At 39.6% G+C, this 17,493-nt stretch overlaps 1 protein-coding gene across 3 annotated transcripts in view; it reads right to left on the bottom strand.

The window, feature by feature from the left end:
* Positions 1 to 16,229, bottom strand: part of Fam135a (family with sequence similarity 135 member A) — a 70,903-nt gene extending 54,674 nt beyond the window's left edge. For 2 of the 3 annotated variants that reach the window (XM_050134706.1, XM_050134709.1), the window contains exons 1-4: positions 15,965 to 16,229; positions 14,471 to 14,559; positions 1,748 to 1,839; positions 486 to 601 (exon numbers count right to left, since the gene is read on the bottom strand). In XM_050134706.1, the coding sequence (XP_049990663.1) occupies positions 486 to 562 (77 nt within the window). In that variant the 5' untranslated portion in view covers positions 563 to 601; positions 1,748 to 1,839; positions 14,471 to 14,559; positions 15,965 to 16,229. The remainder of the gene's footprint in view (positions 1 to 485; positions 602 to 1,747; positions 1,840 to 14,470; positions 14,560 to 15,964) is intronic. The other variant, XM_050134707.1, reaches the window with a different exon arrangement.
* Between the last annotated feature and the right edge of the window lie 1,264 nt (positions 16,230 to 17,493).

Below are 17,493 nucleotides of genomic sequence, written 5' to 3'. Positions count from 1 at the left end.
CATAAAAGATATGGCTTTCTCTGAATGGAGATCGCTAAGTGGGGAAAGAAATGCCTCTGGCTGCACAACAGTGTTGGGCTGTGTTTTCCTACGCTGCTAATATCATTGTAATGACTTTACTAATAGACAAATCCAGAAAAATGTCCTGCTTGATTTCTACACTTTCTTATACCTTCCAAAGCTTCATTATGCATGCTTTGCATATCTGTTTAGCTGTTTCTTTGTAAATAAACTTTCCTCCATATATGCTTTTAAACAGTAAAAATGAGACAGGGCATTTTCATTAAAGCACCCCCTCAATGATCAATATAAATTCACAAATACATATTGAATACATCAGCATTATCACTAAATCCAGGAGCATAATCCCCAAATATCTACTTAAATGCAATTATTTAAAGACTATAATAACCTGAATACAGCTCATTTTTAAAATATATACTTAAATAAAATGTGTAATTAAATTCTTACTATAAAATGCATACCCTCTTTGGAATAAATCCACATTGTAGAACTTGTTTAGCTCCACGGAGAATTCTACCATTGCTTGAACTTCAGTCATGTTTAATTTATACCCAGAGGACAAATCTGGCAACAGCACCTTAGTGAAAAGGGGGAGGGGTCATGAGAAGCACAACAGAAATGCCAATTTATAAGCCTAACTAAGCTTAATCCAACTAAATAGTACCAGAGTCCAAAGACTGCCAAAGAGCAGTACTATTTTTACCACTTAAGACTGGTTGATTATGAAACTTTTCCAACATTTGTTTCCCTGATGACATCCATGTGATAATCTATGAATGGATATTTTTGTTAAGAAAATATTGATTAAAGAGCAAAGTAATTTTTAATTTAAAAAAGAAATTTCCCCTTCATTATAAAAGCCTAAAAGCATTCATTTTTACATAAGTTAAAACAAAAGGTACACATGCGAGTGAAAATGAAAACATTCACATAGCCACTGAGATATATACTCATGAGTGCATTACTACGACTTTTATAAAACTGGTGTCAGCGGCATGCATATTTTCTAATCTGCTCATTTCACATAATTTTCTGATAAACATTTAAGCCAATAAGTGCATAAGTAACATTACTTTAATGTGGCTATGATACCGTGAGCGTGTCACAGTCTAAACAGCCATCTCGTGCTGGTGCTCCAGCGGCTTCCATCTTAACTATCAGAAAATGACTGACACCCTTACCAAGAGCACAGGCCTTCAAAAGCAATTTAGAGAAAATAAGTGCTGGGAGACAACTCTCCACTGATTCCTGGTGTCTCTGCACCTGTCCCAGCAGAGACACTGCAGTCTTTCCTCCAGGCTCTCTATCCTGGGACATTTGCCTACAGTTCTAAACATCAGAAACTGGGTCTCACTTTAGAAAACAGCTGATGTGCAGACTATTTTCTACACAGTAAAGTCTTCCAAAGCAGAAAACAGGTAGGCCCACTGTCCACTATCAGCGTTTCCAGACCGTCTAGCTCAGGGTTCCTCTTCTATAATTTATTCCTGTGTAGCTGTCACCTGGCACACTAGCTCAAACGCTCTGACTACAAATGATTTTTCTCTGACTGGTGAGTCTAGTGTCTTCTCTCAACCTTATGGCACCATGGCAAGCGACTCATTAGCATGCAAGCATAGTAAAATCTCCAAGTTTCACAGCTCTTGAAAACATACTTCCTTAAAATTCTGCAAATATTCTAACTTATAATGAATTACAAACAAAAGAAATACCATATGCTTACCTCTGCTGATCAAATCTTCATTTTACATTATTAAATAACCAATCTTGTATCTCCAGTTACTGATTCTTGTTGTTAAAAATATACTGTTCCCCCTAGGAGGAAGAAGCAATAAAATCTCAAATAAAATTAGAGATACAAAATCTATTTTAAAGATACCTATGTATCTTTATGTATTACTTAACATTCACAATTTACACAGAGGACTTACACCCTCCTCAAGGCTTGGGAATACGTTATAACTTCAGCACTATTATGTGTTTCTATTAAGGATTCACATATATAGACTGCAGAGTGAAATATGGTGTACTTTGTTAGTTCAGTGGTTCAGAAACACTTCTCAATGAATACCTAAAACACTGGAAGCTTATCAATAATTTTTAAGACGTAGAATTTCTCATTTATAATAATAAAGTAGTGATTTTTGAAATTTCATGCATATGCATGCATGTATCTCATACTGACACATATGCATAAAACATAGTATCTAAAATAATGACAAAAGGTTGTTTGACTATGCTGTAGTTTTCCTTACATTTCAAATACTTAGATGAAAAAGTCTGCCTTTAACATAATTGTATTCCAAAAACATTAAAATGATCATGTTCATTCTTCACTGTTTCTTTTGTCATGAGGGTGTAGAATGTGCCAAGTACTAAGGCTGCTACTTTAGTAATCTCATCAACAATAATAAAGATTAATATCAATCAAATCAATGTATCTTTAGATAAGAGGCTCCCCATTTCACAGAAATAAGTATAGGTCAGTTCTGGATCCCGATGGGCTCAGTAATCACAAGGAAAGGTGTAAGCACATACAGTATAGTAGAAAGGTAATGATAAGGTTTTGAGATTTCAGGCCTGAGATGTTGCCTCCCTCAGATTTTCATCGGCTTTAAGGTACACAGCATCCATCTCATATAAACCAGTAGTAGCCCATCACATGGGCAAGAGATAAGCTTAGATCTCTTCTAAGTTCCTTTCATTTTGGGATCTCTGCTACAATAATTGGGCTTTTCTTATATACAGAATTTAATATGAGAAGTAGGGTACAGCTATAACAGAACCCTAAAATATATGAATCAATTACCAGCGGTAGGGTACAGTTGCAACAAAATCCTAAGATATCTGGTTTTAGCTCAGTAATTACAGGCAACAAGGAAACATACTACTAAAATACTGATAAGCTCCCTTACATATAGCAAAAACAACTTGCAAAAATATCTACAATAACCTCCAAGACCAGGTGTCCAGAGCCCCAGAAAAGTAGCTGAACCACACTGGTTGTGTGTGGGTCGTTCTTTGCTGTTTACTTTGGCTGATTTGTGAGTCAAGATGGAAGGAAATAAAGGGGCAGAAACTGGGGCCTTACAGCCAAATATCCCAATATCCTAAAACAGGATGAGTACCTTTCTCAAAGGAATTCTAAAAATTGTTGATATAAAAAGTTAAGATTGGGTTAAAGGTGTTGCCGACAAGTGCCTGTTATTACTAATAATTTAAAGACAATGGCCACTAAGACAAAGATGAAGATAAAGATAAAAATAAGGCTATTAAAATGAAGTAGGTATATAAAGAGAGAAAGGGCAAGCATATGAACCACATCCACAAAGGAAATTTAGTGAGTTGCTATCACAGAAAATAGAAGAGGAAAATATTATGAAAGTTCTTTTATGGTGTAGGAGGTCCTTCTGTCTTTGTGTTGCTTTCACTCATTAATATAGAAACTGCGTTGGGCCTGTTGATAGGGCAGAACTTAGGCAGGTGGGGAAAACTAAATGGCATTCTGGGAGAAAGGAGGCAGAGTCAGAGACAACATGGATCCACCTGGACGCTGGAAATTTTACCTGGTAAGCCACTGCCACATGGCAATACACAGATTAATAGAAATGGGTTACATTAAGATGTAAGAATTAGTCAATAAGAAACTAGAGCTAATGGGCCAAGCAGTGTTTTAATTAATACAGTTTCTGTGTGGTTATTTTGTGGCTAAGCTAGCCTGGTAGCTGGGACAAACAAGTGGGCCCTCTCCTTGCAACACTTTTATTTTTTTTACAGAACAGTATTTGTCAAAGAAATAATGTACAAAAGCCTGTGACTAGGTATAGAATTTGCAATAGCAGGAAGCTATGAAAGGAAGGCTATGAAAACTGAGCGTGAGCTTTAATGCAGCTGTATGGAGGTTAACACAAGGAAGAATGCAGACAGTAGCAATCAGAGGCCTCCTAATGCAGTGAACGCAGGTGTTCTTCCACTGCAGAGGATCTTCATCATTCCAGTCCAGCATTGCTCTCCACTACAAAGTCTTTCCTACTGTTTGTTTTCCCAAATGGGAGACTTTTTACTATTCTGTTTCTGATTTTATCATAGAATATTGGCACATGTAGGAGGGATGGGGTGGGGCAGCCTGGTGTTTTATTTCTAGGTAACCGGACTTGCAGATCTCTCAGTGGCCTAGGATTAATGTAACACAGTGGGTTCATTTAGTTCTTTAGTTTTGTTTTGATTTAGGAAGGGATGTCATGTGCTTCCGACAGGTTACACATGGCGCATCTGGTGGGTAGAGTAGCAGACTGGTGCACTGCGTGCCACTTCTTTCCTCTTTTCCAAGCCAAATGGTTAGCCAGTCCGAGACTGAGAACAATCTCTTTTGACGCCAAATTATTCTGCCCATGGAATGTGGCCAACCTGACCCTACTCATGGAATATAAACTGAAGTGACGCATGTCACATCTGCCTTACTTGTTTAAAAGAAAAATCTTCGCTCTGAACCTCACTTTCTCCATTGTGTCTAGGATGGAATACAACTGATCACACAGATTAGGACTAGCAAAGAAGGAAAGGACTACGGACTCCAGCGTCTGAGCTGCTCAGACAGCTCAGTTTTACAGTCTTGAGTCCTCTGACAGTGAATGCAGCATCCATACCTGGTCTATGCAGTTCTTTCCTAACTTCTTTGACCTCAACTCCTAGCAGGCTGCGCTCTCCAGCCATATGCAACTCCTTTCTATTCCTTAAGCATGCTAGATGGCCCCAAAGTTTTTGCATCCACTTTTCTCTGGAGCTCTCGTCCCTCCAGGTATTTACATAAGTCACTCCTTTACCTTCTCTGGGGCTAGACTCAAAAACCAGCTTCTCAATTAGGCCTGCCCTGGCCACATCATCCTGCCACACCCTATTGGTTTCCTAAGCTCTATGTCTCTTTAAAATATTAAAGACTTTACTATAGTAAGCTTTTTCATTGGCCATCTGCTCGCAAACTAACAGAGACTTATTATTAATTATGAAAGTTTGGCATTTAGCTTTGACTTGTTCCACTAGCTCTTATAACTCAACCTATTGATATTGATCTTTGTTTTTACTTCATAGTTTTTTTTTAATCTTTCTTTCATTCTGTATGTCCAATTCCCTCCATGTCTCGCTGGAGTCTCTCTGGAGTAATTGGCACACCTAGATTTCTCTTCCTTTTCCTCTCTCCCTGGAAATCCTGCCTATCTCTCCTGTCTAGCTATTGGCCATTCAGCTCTTTATTAAACTAATCACAACAATAAATCTTCACACAGTTTACAAATAACCTACAACACTTTGCCTACTATCTTTTAAAAACAGGGTGTCGCTACATAGCCCATGCTGGTCCTGAATTTCCAATCTGTCTACTTCTTCTAAATAACTTAATTGTAAGTAAATGGTACCAAATCCAGTCTTATTACTCTTATATCTAAAATATAAACTTCTATAAAAATGGGAAATTCTGGTTACTGTTTATTGAGCCATACCTATGGCCAGACACATGGAAGGTTCTCAAATTTAATTTATAAAGATTCCATGAACAGAAATGATCATTTTTCTCCTTTCTAAAATAAATCAATTGGGAGAAAGGACTTATGATATGGATATACTGAAAACAGGCACCGATAAACCAGCGCCTTTATTGGTGTACACCCTCTACTCCAGTTCCTATGCCCTGCTGTGCTCTTTGTTATGTTGCTGCTATCGCCTCCCTTACACCCTTCCCTTTTCACTAAGCAACTTTAAAAAGAAACATATGAATGTATAAATATGCAGATGAGGTTATAAATCACTGTGACTGTCACTGTTACCCTCTAAAGCACAGGCAGTTGTATTTTAATGAATTGCGAAGAGAAATAAAATTTAAAAAAAAAAGGTAAAGGGATAACAGGAAAAAGAAAAATTTAGGGCTTTCAGGGTCATTAAACATGTCTGTGATTCTCTTGTCACAAACTAGTCTTTTTTCACCTATGAAACGCTAAGCAAATGCTGCGTGGCTCCTTCAGTTCTTGCTGGCTCTCTGCAAGAGGAACCAAACATGTTCTGTGATCCTCAGTTTATCCTTGGTGGCAATTATTGATGATATAAAATTTTCAAGAGGAAGTGGGAAGCCGTTTTTTTTCCCCTCAAGGTAAAATCTTACTTTTAAAAGTTGTCAACTTTAAAAATTTAAAAATAAGGACAAAAACTGTACACTACAAGCCAAATTCAGAAAGTGCAAATTCATTCTATGGATCAACAAATCGATCTCTAATTTATACAGATTTTTATGACACTCACAAAAAAACGGTCATGGTCTGTCCTGTCTCAAGAACTAAAGTAAGTGCTAGAAAAGCCTTCTTTCTTTTGCTACAGTTATGCTTAGGGCATTCTCCAATGCAAGGACCTTTCTGCAGCCTCCACAAGCCATGAGAATCACAGCCTCTTGAACAGTCCAGGGCTGGCTCAGAGCCCATCAATTTAACCCTGGCCTCTGAAGCTATTAAAATCAGCTGACTTATCTGAGACTAAATGGTTTGCTCTTCTAGCCCTGGCAAAACAGAATGCAGAACTCAATAATCTGGAGGCCAATCAAACGACCGTTCTGCACAATTTCCTAAGTCACCAACAGATAATTCAGTTGAGCAAGCCACAAACCCTAATCCAGACAAGGAGATGACTCTAGTACTCAGTGAGAAATTTATGTCAAAAAGCCCTTATGGAGAAAAGAAAGGATTTTGCCACTCCTGCCTAGCAAATCTGATAAACAGGGAGAAAAAAAAAATTACCTTGTAATACCTCAGGAAAAGTTAGTTCAAGAAAAAAAAAAAATTCAGTGATAATCTGAAAGTCATTTTTGTTCTTTCTAAAACGCTGTCCAAAATGGAGAACACAACAAAGAGGTGTCTAGTATGACTGAAGAACCGATTTCTTAATTTTAATCTAACGTGAAGCCAAGTTAGATTTTCCTGCTGTGGTGGTTTGAATACAAATGGCCCCCATGGACTCATATTTGAATGCTTGACCTATAGAGAGTGTCACTATTAGGAGGTGTGTGGCCTTGTTGCAGGAGGTATGTATTGTGGGGGCAGGCTTTGAGGTCTCACATGCTCAAGCTACACCCAGTGTGGGTCACAGTTCACTTCCTGTTGCCTTCAGATTAAGATATAGAACTCTCAGCTCCTTCTTCAGCCCCATGTCTACCTGCTTGCTGCCATGCTTTTCACTGCGATGATAATGGACTAAACCTCTGAAACTGTAAGTCAGCCCCAATTACATATTTTCCTTTATAATACTTGACATAGTCATGGTCTCTCTTCACAGCAATAGAAACCTGAAGTAAGATACCTACTAAACATAGCTTTATTGTGTTGGTACTACTTTGAGCATTATATGTAGCGAATTAAAAATATTAGGGCCAGACATGACATTACACACTTTTAATCCTAATACTCAGGAGGCAAAGGCATGAGATCTCTGTCAGTTTGGGGCCAGTCTGGTGTACATGGCTAGTTCCAGGCCAGTCAGGTTATTCAGTGAGTGCTATCTCTAAAAAACAAAACAGAAAAGGTGGGGTAGATTAAAATATGCTGATATTTTGAAGATTTAGTACAAAAATCATGTTTCCTTTTTTATATTGCCATGTATCTTAGTTAAGGGTTCTATGACCAAAAAAAAAAAAAAAAAAAAAAGCAAGATTGGGAGGAAAAGATTGATTTGGTTTTGGTTTATACCTCCACATTACTGTTCATCATCGAAAGAAACTAGGACAAAAGCTCAGACAGGGAAGACCTGGAACTGATGCAGACCCATGGAGGGTGCTACTTACGAGCTTGCTCTCCATGGTTTACTCAGCCTGCTTCTATAGAGCCCTGGACTACCAGCCCAGGGAGAGTCCACGTAGGCCCTTCCCTATCAATCACTAATTAAGAAATATCCTAGAGCCAGATCTTGTGGAGGCATTTTCTCAGTTGAGGTTGCATCTTTCAGGTAACTCTAGCTTGTGTCAAGTTGACATAGGACTATCCTCTACAACATGTCTTTCAAAATATTTAAAAACCTTTTATGTGTATGTATGGGTACTTGTGTATGGTTGCCCTCAGGGGCCAGATTCCCTAGTGGCTATGAGTTGCCTGACATGGGTCCTGGCAACCAAACTCAAGTCCTGTGCAAGAGTAGCATGTATTGTTAACCACCAAGCCATGTCTTCAGAACTTCATTTACTGACTGACATATCTCAAGGTAGTATTTTAGATATAATATCCTTCAGTTGGTAGCTGAAGAATATTATATTTTTAGATATAATATTCTGTATACAGTATCTGAAGGATAGTGTATCTAAAATGCATATTTTATATACAATATATAATATATAAATGCATATATATGTATTCTAGATACACTATCCTTCAGATACTTCAGAAACTGACATATCTCAAGGCAGTATTTTAGATAGAATACCCAAAATTATTTGCACCTGTTTCCCCATTTTTCAGCATTTTTATGCACTTTACATGCAGGGGCACACAATGTCCGCATGCATGAGGAAGTCAAAAGTACATCTTGCAGGAATAGATTCTTTCCTTCTACTGTGTGGGGTCCATATCATCAGACTGGGAACAAGTACCTTGATCTACTGAGACAGTTCACCAGCCCCTTAAAACTAATTTCATCAGTGTTTAAAATGTGTGGTCACTAGAAAATTGTAAATCTCATGCACTCACAACCTTCTACTGTAAACCAGTCTATTCATACTAAGCTGTCTTGTTAACTGGCTAGTGTGTATACACTAATTGCCCCAGAAGTAGTTCTAAATGCATAGTACTGCCATGCACAGCTTAAGAGCTACCAAGATACCAACTTCCCATCAGGGCAGATGAGACAGCTATTAGTACCAAATAACTGCCAAGGGATACTTTAAGAAACTGCAAGAAATGCTCCTACATCACCCACACTAATCCTAAAACACTTCCTCAACTTAGAAGTCATTAGTGTTTTACAACATTATGGATGGGGAAGCACCTGAAATTGAGAGGCAAAGCTCAGAAGTTCCTTAAGATGGACTGGACACCACAGAAATTAATTGCTCTCACAGAAATCAAGAAGCAGCCTTAACTCTTCAGCTATGGGATCACAGACACCTGTGGGATATTCTGTTTACTAAGGCAGATGGAAAAGGAGCTGAACAAATTAGAAATGCCATACTTGTCAGTCCAAGGAATATAATGGCCACCCTTCCAGGAATGGTGGAGGCAACAGCTAGTTTCTGAATTCTGCCTGTAATTTAGGGTCTATAAGATAAATGGAATCAGAACCTGTAATAATGATAGTCCAAACAATACCCAAATGATACCAACTACAGAAAAAAAAATGTTCCCTGAAAGGCTCCTTGTTAGCATTTAATATATCATTTTCTCATAAGACATGAAATATTTTTTCCTTGAGTACTGTGAACAAGTTCATTTTTTTCCAGATAAATACTATCTAACATAGTTTAGCTTGCACTTAAGGAGCCATACAGCTCACATTATAATAGACATGGAAACTGATCTCAAATGAAGGAACAGCAGATTCCCTCACAACAGGAAGACTATCTAAGATGCAAAGTTAATTTAAGTATGCTAATTAGAAATATGATAGAGAAATGTTCTAATGAGGTTAAAATGGAGTTACCTCAATGCATCTAATAGCAATGAATATAAAGTCCGTGTCAGTTTCCTTGGGTTTCTCTAAAGAAATAATTAGGAGGCCTTAAATAGAAGGAACCTAGAAGTTTTGAGAAAGCTGTTTTCTTGTGAGTAACATATAGTTTTTCTAACAATCCTGATTGTAGCCCACAACTAGCAGGAAGCTGGGCCTCCCAATTAGCTTTCCTGAGTTTCAGTCTAAATTTAGAACTCTAAATTTACATAGCTACTTTGAGTTAATCTTGACCAAGTCATAAACCACAGCATATATACTGAAAACAATCAGCTGATGACATCTGGATTTGCAGTTTTTGAATCAAGTCTGCTATGTCTGTAAATTCTGGTCCTGTGATTAAGGTTCACTGACTGGCTGATTAAGGTTCACTGACTGGCTGATTCTGAAAATCTGAGCAAATCTTATTCTTAGGTTTATATTCTTTTCTGGTTGACTGAGGCCATGACACCCTATCCATCTTTGCAAGCTTCTTGCAGAAGCTTACCATGCTCAGTACTGGATCATACCCTGCCCTGTATGGCCCAGCCAACCTGGCATGCAGCACCCTCTAAAGATCACTACCATTCAGATAACTTGTAACCTTTTGTTTTACTCAGAATCACTTGTACATGTACATATACTCAGCAGTAAAGCCAGCCACTCATTTAAAAGGGTGACTTGCTGCAAAACTGAACTCATGAGTGTTGTTACAGTAAAAAGGACACATTAAGTAAGGAAAATCATATATCTAGACATTTTGGATGGCATTCCTCACTTATCAAAAGTGAACTCTGAACTTAGGATTTTACCAGCCATTTGCACACTGCGTGAATACAGAAAATTTAAAACTATGGAACTAGATTCTCTTCTTTGGGGAGGGGAAAGGACAGACCTTCCAGAGGAAAGGAAAGAGTAACTTGACAGACATGTTTCTGAACAGCTTTATTCTCCACTGATGATATCAAATATAGACCAAACAGCAAGTAAAATAAAAGCAATACAGGCACTTACAACTTGGCACAGCAACTCCTGCACTGGTAGCTTTAATTATGCTACTTGATTTATTTCTCCTAAAAGTCTAGAAATTAAGGTTCAGAATGTTTGCTTCAAAGTCACATGGAAACTATTTCAAAGTCACTTAGAAAGGAAATAACGAAAAAAGACAAAGAATTAAAATGTGTTCAACCTACTGCCTATATTTGTACTTACAATACTCTAAAGTCCATACTAGCACTGCTGTAAAAAAATAGTTAATGATCATGAAGCCATAGGTGAATGTTTCCACTAGAGGAAAAATTAGAACACAACACTAATGGGAAAAAATTAACTATATTCAGTTTCCCATGCAATCAACAGTATTTCCAATGAAATTCTAAAGTTCTCACACCCACAGCCACACAAACTAAAGTATACTTTGAGGAGATCATCTATTTTCGTTTCTTTAAAGTTTGTCTCTAAACAGCTGACTACTAGAAAGGAAATGCATTATTACCAATATAAGAACTGACATTAATTAAGAACTCTTTAAGATAAACAACAAAAAGAACACTGCTGATATTAGAAAACTATGTCAACGGCATAAAAAGGGCAGCAAATTTTAAGAAGGACAATAGGAAGCATTAGTTATTCTGAGTTTGTCTAGGTTTCCTTCTGTAACGAAACGGGTGAACAAAGAACTTTTCCTGTGGCAATGGACAAACCCTACCTCCATTATTATTTAGACAAAAGGAATATTCAATTTTTTAAAAGCAGTTCATATAAACTTTTAAATGATGCATTAGTGTAAACACAATTCTCCCAGCACCACAGGCTAAAATGCCTTTGAATAAGCCACGCTATTATAAACCTTTAAGACTTCAGACGAGTCAACAAAACAAAAGCCTAGTGAAGCACCATGATCATGTGATGTCTAGTTCAAGGGTATGTTCAACAGTGCTTGAAATATTTCTTTGGTTACTTCAAGAGAAAACAAGACTTTGTAAAAAGAATCAAAACTTTCTAAAAAAAAATATTGTAGGAAACAAAGTTTTCTTGACATCCTACGCTTCCTCGGAGTTGTTCTTCTACTAGCAACTTTGATACCAGACCTGAATTCCAATTCAGATTTAAATCTGTTTTCTCAAATGGAAAAATTGTATAATCTCTAGCTGGAAAAATTAATGTTTAAAAGATAATATACAGGGGGGCTGGAGAGATGGCTCAGTGGTTAAGAGCATTGCCTGCTCTTCCAAAGGTCCTGAGTTCAATTCCCAGCAACCACATGGTGGCTCACAACCATCTGTAAAGAGGTCTGGCGCCCTCTTCTGGCTGTCAGGCATACACACAGACAGAATATTGTATACATAATGAATAAATAAATATTTAAAAAAAAGATAATATACACAAAGCACTAAACATGGTATTTGGTGCATGATGATCAATAAAAGCTGATCTTGTAACTTTTGTCATAATTTTTAAATAATTCTATTTAGGAAATATCTATTCAAAATAATACAGATCAAGTAAAACTAGTTATAATTATATTTTTCAAGTGTATCACTTGAATATATCTTCATTTATAGGACCGGGGACTTTAAATGGAGAATGATTAGTTCCAACTAAAATTCAATGAATCTATTTGCAAAGGCTGGGAGAAAAGTCTACTAAAGATTTCAATTAGATTCTCAATTTACTGATTTCACTCCTAACATTTCCCTGGCTCACCTATATGAGGACTATTTCAAAACTCCTCTACAAGCATTACATTACTATGGTGGGAAAGTCGTTATGAATTTTACATAAAGGAGCTCGAGAAAACCCGCATTCTAGCCTTGTTTACCTGAATAGGGGACTACTTTTAAGTCTTAAAACCGAGTAAGGATAGAGCAGTCTGAAAATCTGAGCTGTCAATTGCAAAAGACAGAAGTGATGGTTGGTACAGGCTTCCATGGAAGTGACAGCTGGGGGTACACAGGCTTCCATGGTCCCACACCGAGATGATAATCCCCGATGGTGTTACTTAACGCCCGAGGGGGAGCAGCATTTCCAAGTCTAACTTACTGGCAACTTGAACACCATGTGACAGTCACCACTGTTCTAAAAGCAATTATGAATGCTGCACTTGCATTCTATGGGGCAACCTCAAGGGATTCAATAAAGGAATACCAATTCTAGGTCAGACTAAATTAATTGTAGCTAAATGCAGCAACAGAAATGTTCTAGATGCCTACTGAGAACCCACTACGTTTGGTCAGACCCAGATTTCTATACTCACAAGATACTTTAGAAATAATTTCTGTATTACGACTGGTCTAACAAAACTCCTTAAAAGGAAATATACACTATAATTTTCTCAGAATGGTTTCTTGGTTGAGAGATAGTTCACAAAGTTGGCTTCATAATAACAAGAACTATGTAAAAAGTATTGTAAGTAGGAGGTATCCTTTAATAGCACAGTATACCTTGCACCTTTATATATCTATTAAAGAGACCAATTTTTATGTCTAGCATATATAACTTGATAACTAAACATGTAGGTACATGTTAAAAACTTCTAATCTTTAAAATATGCAACCACTGTGGCGGTGCCTCGCTAAATTCCTGAAAACATGCGTGCTTATGACATGTGCATGCTACTTTTCTGAAAGCCTCTGGATCCAGTAAGAATACTCTCGGTATCACGACTCTGCAGCTGGTTCCTATTCATTCCTCAGCCTTCTTCCTGACACTCAGGACAAGCTAACCCCACGCATTTTAAATATCCATGCTTTATCTCCACTCGCTCTCTGAAATAAACACATGCACGGATCACACAGTTCTCTAAGTAGTGTTTTCCTCAATATCTCAATTCAAAGCAAAGGAAATCCTTGCCTTTTCTATCGCCTAAACAATCTCTAGCAACCCAGAAGTCTCCAGGGACTATAGTTTACAGAAACTAAAGTGAACATAAAAGACAATAGCAAAAAACTAGAGTTACTAAAGATAGAATTCTTGTAGTTCCTTCGAGTACCAACTCCTAGCAAATAAAGCATTTATCTGCTTTATACACTGAGTGATCCAATGTCTGCTCATTGTGTCTCAAGATTAACTAATCTAAGTAGAATAGTTCACTAGTATTCTACTAGATATTACACAGAAATCTGAAAAAAATTAAACTGTTTAGCTTGATCTTCAGAGATCTAAATAGTCAACTTAATTGTTACAATTAAACAAACATAAATAACGTATTTACACGGAAATTTCTGTTTGTGGTGGCCCCAAGCATGTTTAAATGGAGACGGCTGACTACAGATAGATTACTGGGTTGCCAGCAGTATCACTGCACTCTACAGGTGGAGACACTGAGGTTGGAAGTTAAGTGGTTTCTACAAACTACTACTGAGTTATACTATGGATTCAAATCTCTTGACATTTAGTCCTGTGCCATCTGTATAACAGAAACCCCTTATTTAATTGCAAAGAAAATAAAAGCAGTTCACTACAATGAGAATGTGCAGATGGTGACTTTCTAATGGATAATTCCCTACAGATAAAAAGATCTGCTTTTCGAGGAAAACAAGCTTCTTTGAGAAACAGCAATGATTTTATTTGCATTGGAAAAGCACTTAAAATGTTAAATGTAGGACGAATTCGTCGTCATACACACGGAATGCTAGCTTTTCTAAGAGAAATGTGGTTTAACAACACCAGATCCTTCTGCTTTCTATGAGTAAGCCACCTTGAACAAGGAGCAAAACTATTTTTTTTTTGCCCTGGTATTTCCCTTCTTAAAATAGAAATAGAAAAATTTAATTCCTACCTGGCATAGGTAGCATAAGAAAGAATTTATTGTCTGTGGGCTGCTTTGAGATTCCAGATTGAAATACATAATCCGGTTGGTCTTCAACCCTAGAATAAAGGCAAACTTTACTGAAAATAATTGCCTCGGCAGATGCCTCCAGAATACAACACTACACCACTATCAACAGAAACAGAAGTTTTACTTTAATTAGATCTGGCTCGAAATGAAGAGTAGAAAGACTCCCAATTTTTTTAATTAAATTCTTTTGCCCAATTCAAAAGATTAATACTTCTATTCTCCTTTGTTCCTCCTCAGTGAGCAGTTACCCTATCCCTGTTAGCAGAGACCGCAGACATTTATTAATGAGAACAGACTCAAAATGATGCAATCAAGCGTGATAGTGAGTGAAAACACCAAGTCAATAAATTTGATATAGTAAGTTTTGGTTAAATTTCATTTCAGATTTGTTCCTGGTCAACTAGAGTTACTGGAGCGTTAACCTTTGCCAAATCTTAACTCTTTATAAATGGCCAGACTGTTTCTCATAAAATAAACTGGTATACGTTTCTTAAAGATTCAATAACATGTATTGCCATTCTTCAGACGATATTTTCAAGAGAAGAAAGATGAAATCGACTTCTCAGGAAGTAGCACTAGGGGTACCGAGCGTATCTCCAGATTAGGTAGAAAGCAGAAGAGACAAGGGCGTGTTACAACTCTTTAGGGATGTAATAAAAAGTAAACCAAATGGACTGAATAAAAAGGCTCCATCCATACAAACAAGAAAAAGTTTCATGATGAGAAACCAAAAACCACCCAAGACGAGAGGACAGAAATAGGTTCAGCATGGAGGTTTTGGGGGCCACTGGATAGAAAGCAATGAAGCAGGGTAGCCAAAGAGGTAAGAGAGTGAGGGCCTCTGAAGGCAAGGTGGAACACAGAGAGAACACTAGCGCAAAAAGATGCTTAGGCACAACAACAAAACAAGCAAAAAGCCCCCCCCCACAACCCCACCCTCCCACAAGCTAATAACTAATAAAAGAGCTAGGATGAAGTACCAAAGAAGGAAAACAGTGTCAACATTCAGAAAACTGGTCAGCGAAGGCTGAGAGGTATCGACTGGGGATGCACAGTCCAGGGGAGCAAATCGCGCAAAGCAGGACCGACAACAAGGGACCACCGGGGCCAAAGGGCACGCAGGGGCGGGGGGAAAAGCGGACGAGGGTCGCAGGGGCAGGCGGCGAAGACGGAGCGGGACGAGAGCGGGCTGGACAGCGGGCGCGAGGTGCGGGAAGGGCCGGCTGGGAGCACCCGGCTGCACGCCGCGCCCCTCGCGTCCCCGCCGACCTTCAGCGGGCCCAGGACCGGGCTCCGGCCGCCGGCCACCGCCGGCTGAGGCCAGGGCAGCGGAGTCGGACCAGACGACGAGGCCGCTTCCTGTCCGGCCCCGGGGCAGAGGGACCCGAGCCGGGTCGCGGGGTCGGAAGTCGCGCGGGGCAGTGCGGGGCTCACCTCTCAAGCCGCGCGGCCTCGGCTCGCGCCTGTGCGGTGGAGGAGTTCTGCGTCCGGCTGGAAGGCGTCCTTCCCCAGGTCAGCACCATCCCGCCCGGGGCCCACTCACATCGCCATCGCAGCCACCGCAACCACCGCAAGCCTGTAAGTCGGTTCGTCACGGGCGCTCGGCTCCCGGCCCAGCGCCGCCGGCGAGCATGCGCAGTCGCCTCGGTCCCGAGGGAGCGCGGCCAGCGAACGATACCTGCGTTCAACAGGTCCCGGCCCGCGGCCCCGCCCCTGGCGCTCTCCCCTCCCCCTCGCGCTACGTCCCGCCCTCTCAGGAGCTGGTCCCGCCCACTTCGGGCTCCACGTCCCGCCCCTTTGATAGCCGCAGCCGCTGTGGCTGCGCCGGCGCCAACCGAGATTTCAAGATTTGGTCTCCTTTCCCGGCTCGCGCTCCCGAGTTCCCGCGAGAACGGGAGGCTTGCGTCAATAAAAAGCGCGAGCCCGGTTGAAGTGGGAGTTTGAGGGACAGTGTGGAACGCTGGTCAAGAGTTAGAGGAGTCCGAAGAGGCCAGAAAGGTCAATTTAAGACTGTGGAGATTGCTCTTGGAGTCATCCTCTCCCCTTCCTTTCTTCTCTCCTTACAGCCCAGGCTGAGCCGGCCCCTGCGCCTCTGTTAGGGCAATAGCAAGGAAGCTGCTGAGGGTCCGTGCTTCCCCTTCGGGGCTCCTGTATGGTTGTGGCGATGCGGGGGTGCTGATCCATTAGCTTCTTGATTGATGGCATCCAAATAGAAGCTTTCAGATCTTAAACTCCATTAACAGAAGCTCATGTGAAACAGTCCCTCATTGAGTAACCTCATCCTCCCTTTCCCACTGTCCCAGCAGAACACTGTATAGCGCGCTAAAGCTTCTGTGTGTGACGAAAGCAGGGTTGCAGCAAAACTCAACAGCTTTTGATAAAAAATGAAGGGGGAGGACGGATAGTGGCGATGGTTATGTATAATGAGAGTGGGCGTGGTGCCACCGGTCTGAAAATGGTTAAAAATGGCAAGTTTTCTGTATATTTTGCTACAATAATAATGAACGAAACTTTTCTGTTCACTTGGCAGTGGTGATGTTGCCTTGTACCTTAGGCCCTTTGAAATCAACTGTTAAATATGATTTACCCCTTGGCTTTCCTTCATTTTTGAACAGATTTTAAACAGGATTGGAATGCCTCAGTTGCCCTATGATAACCAGTCTGTTAACATTAGCATAAATGACTTCTTCTATAAACAGTTGTAGATACTAAGGTGGGTGCCCACAGTATGCAATGTTAAGTGAATATATTTCTGTAACAACTATGAGACTGAAACTGAGGAAAGCGAAGTTTAAGTATAGCACTTCCGTTATGGGTACAACAGCTACAAGTCCGAAGAGTAAATCTATCACTTCATCATGTTGTGATGTCATTTCATGACTTGATGGCCATGGTCTTGTGGGAAAAGCATGATATAAACGTAAGCATGCCAATCCTCCAGTTAAAAAGAAAGCGTCTGACAA

The sequence above is a fragment of the Alexandromys fortis genome, unplaced genomic scaffold (assembly GCF_014885135.2).
Source record: "Alexandromys fortis isolate MF-2015 unplaced genomic scaffold, M_Fortis_MF-2015_v1.1 scaffold_20, whole genome shotgun sequence".
Classification (NCBI taxonomy): Eukaryota; Metazoa; Chordata; class Mammalia; order Rodentia; family Cricetidae; genus Alexandromys; species Alexandromys fortis.
This window is presented reverse-complemented; position numbering and strand designations above follow the sequence as displayed.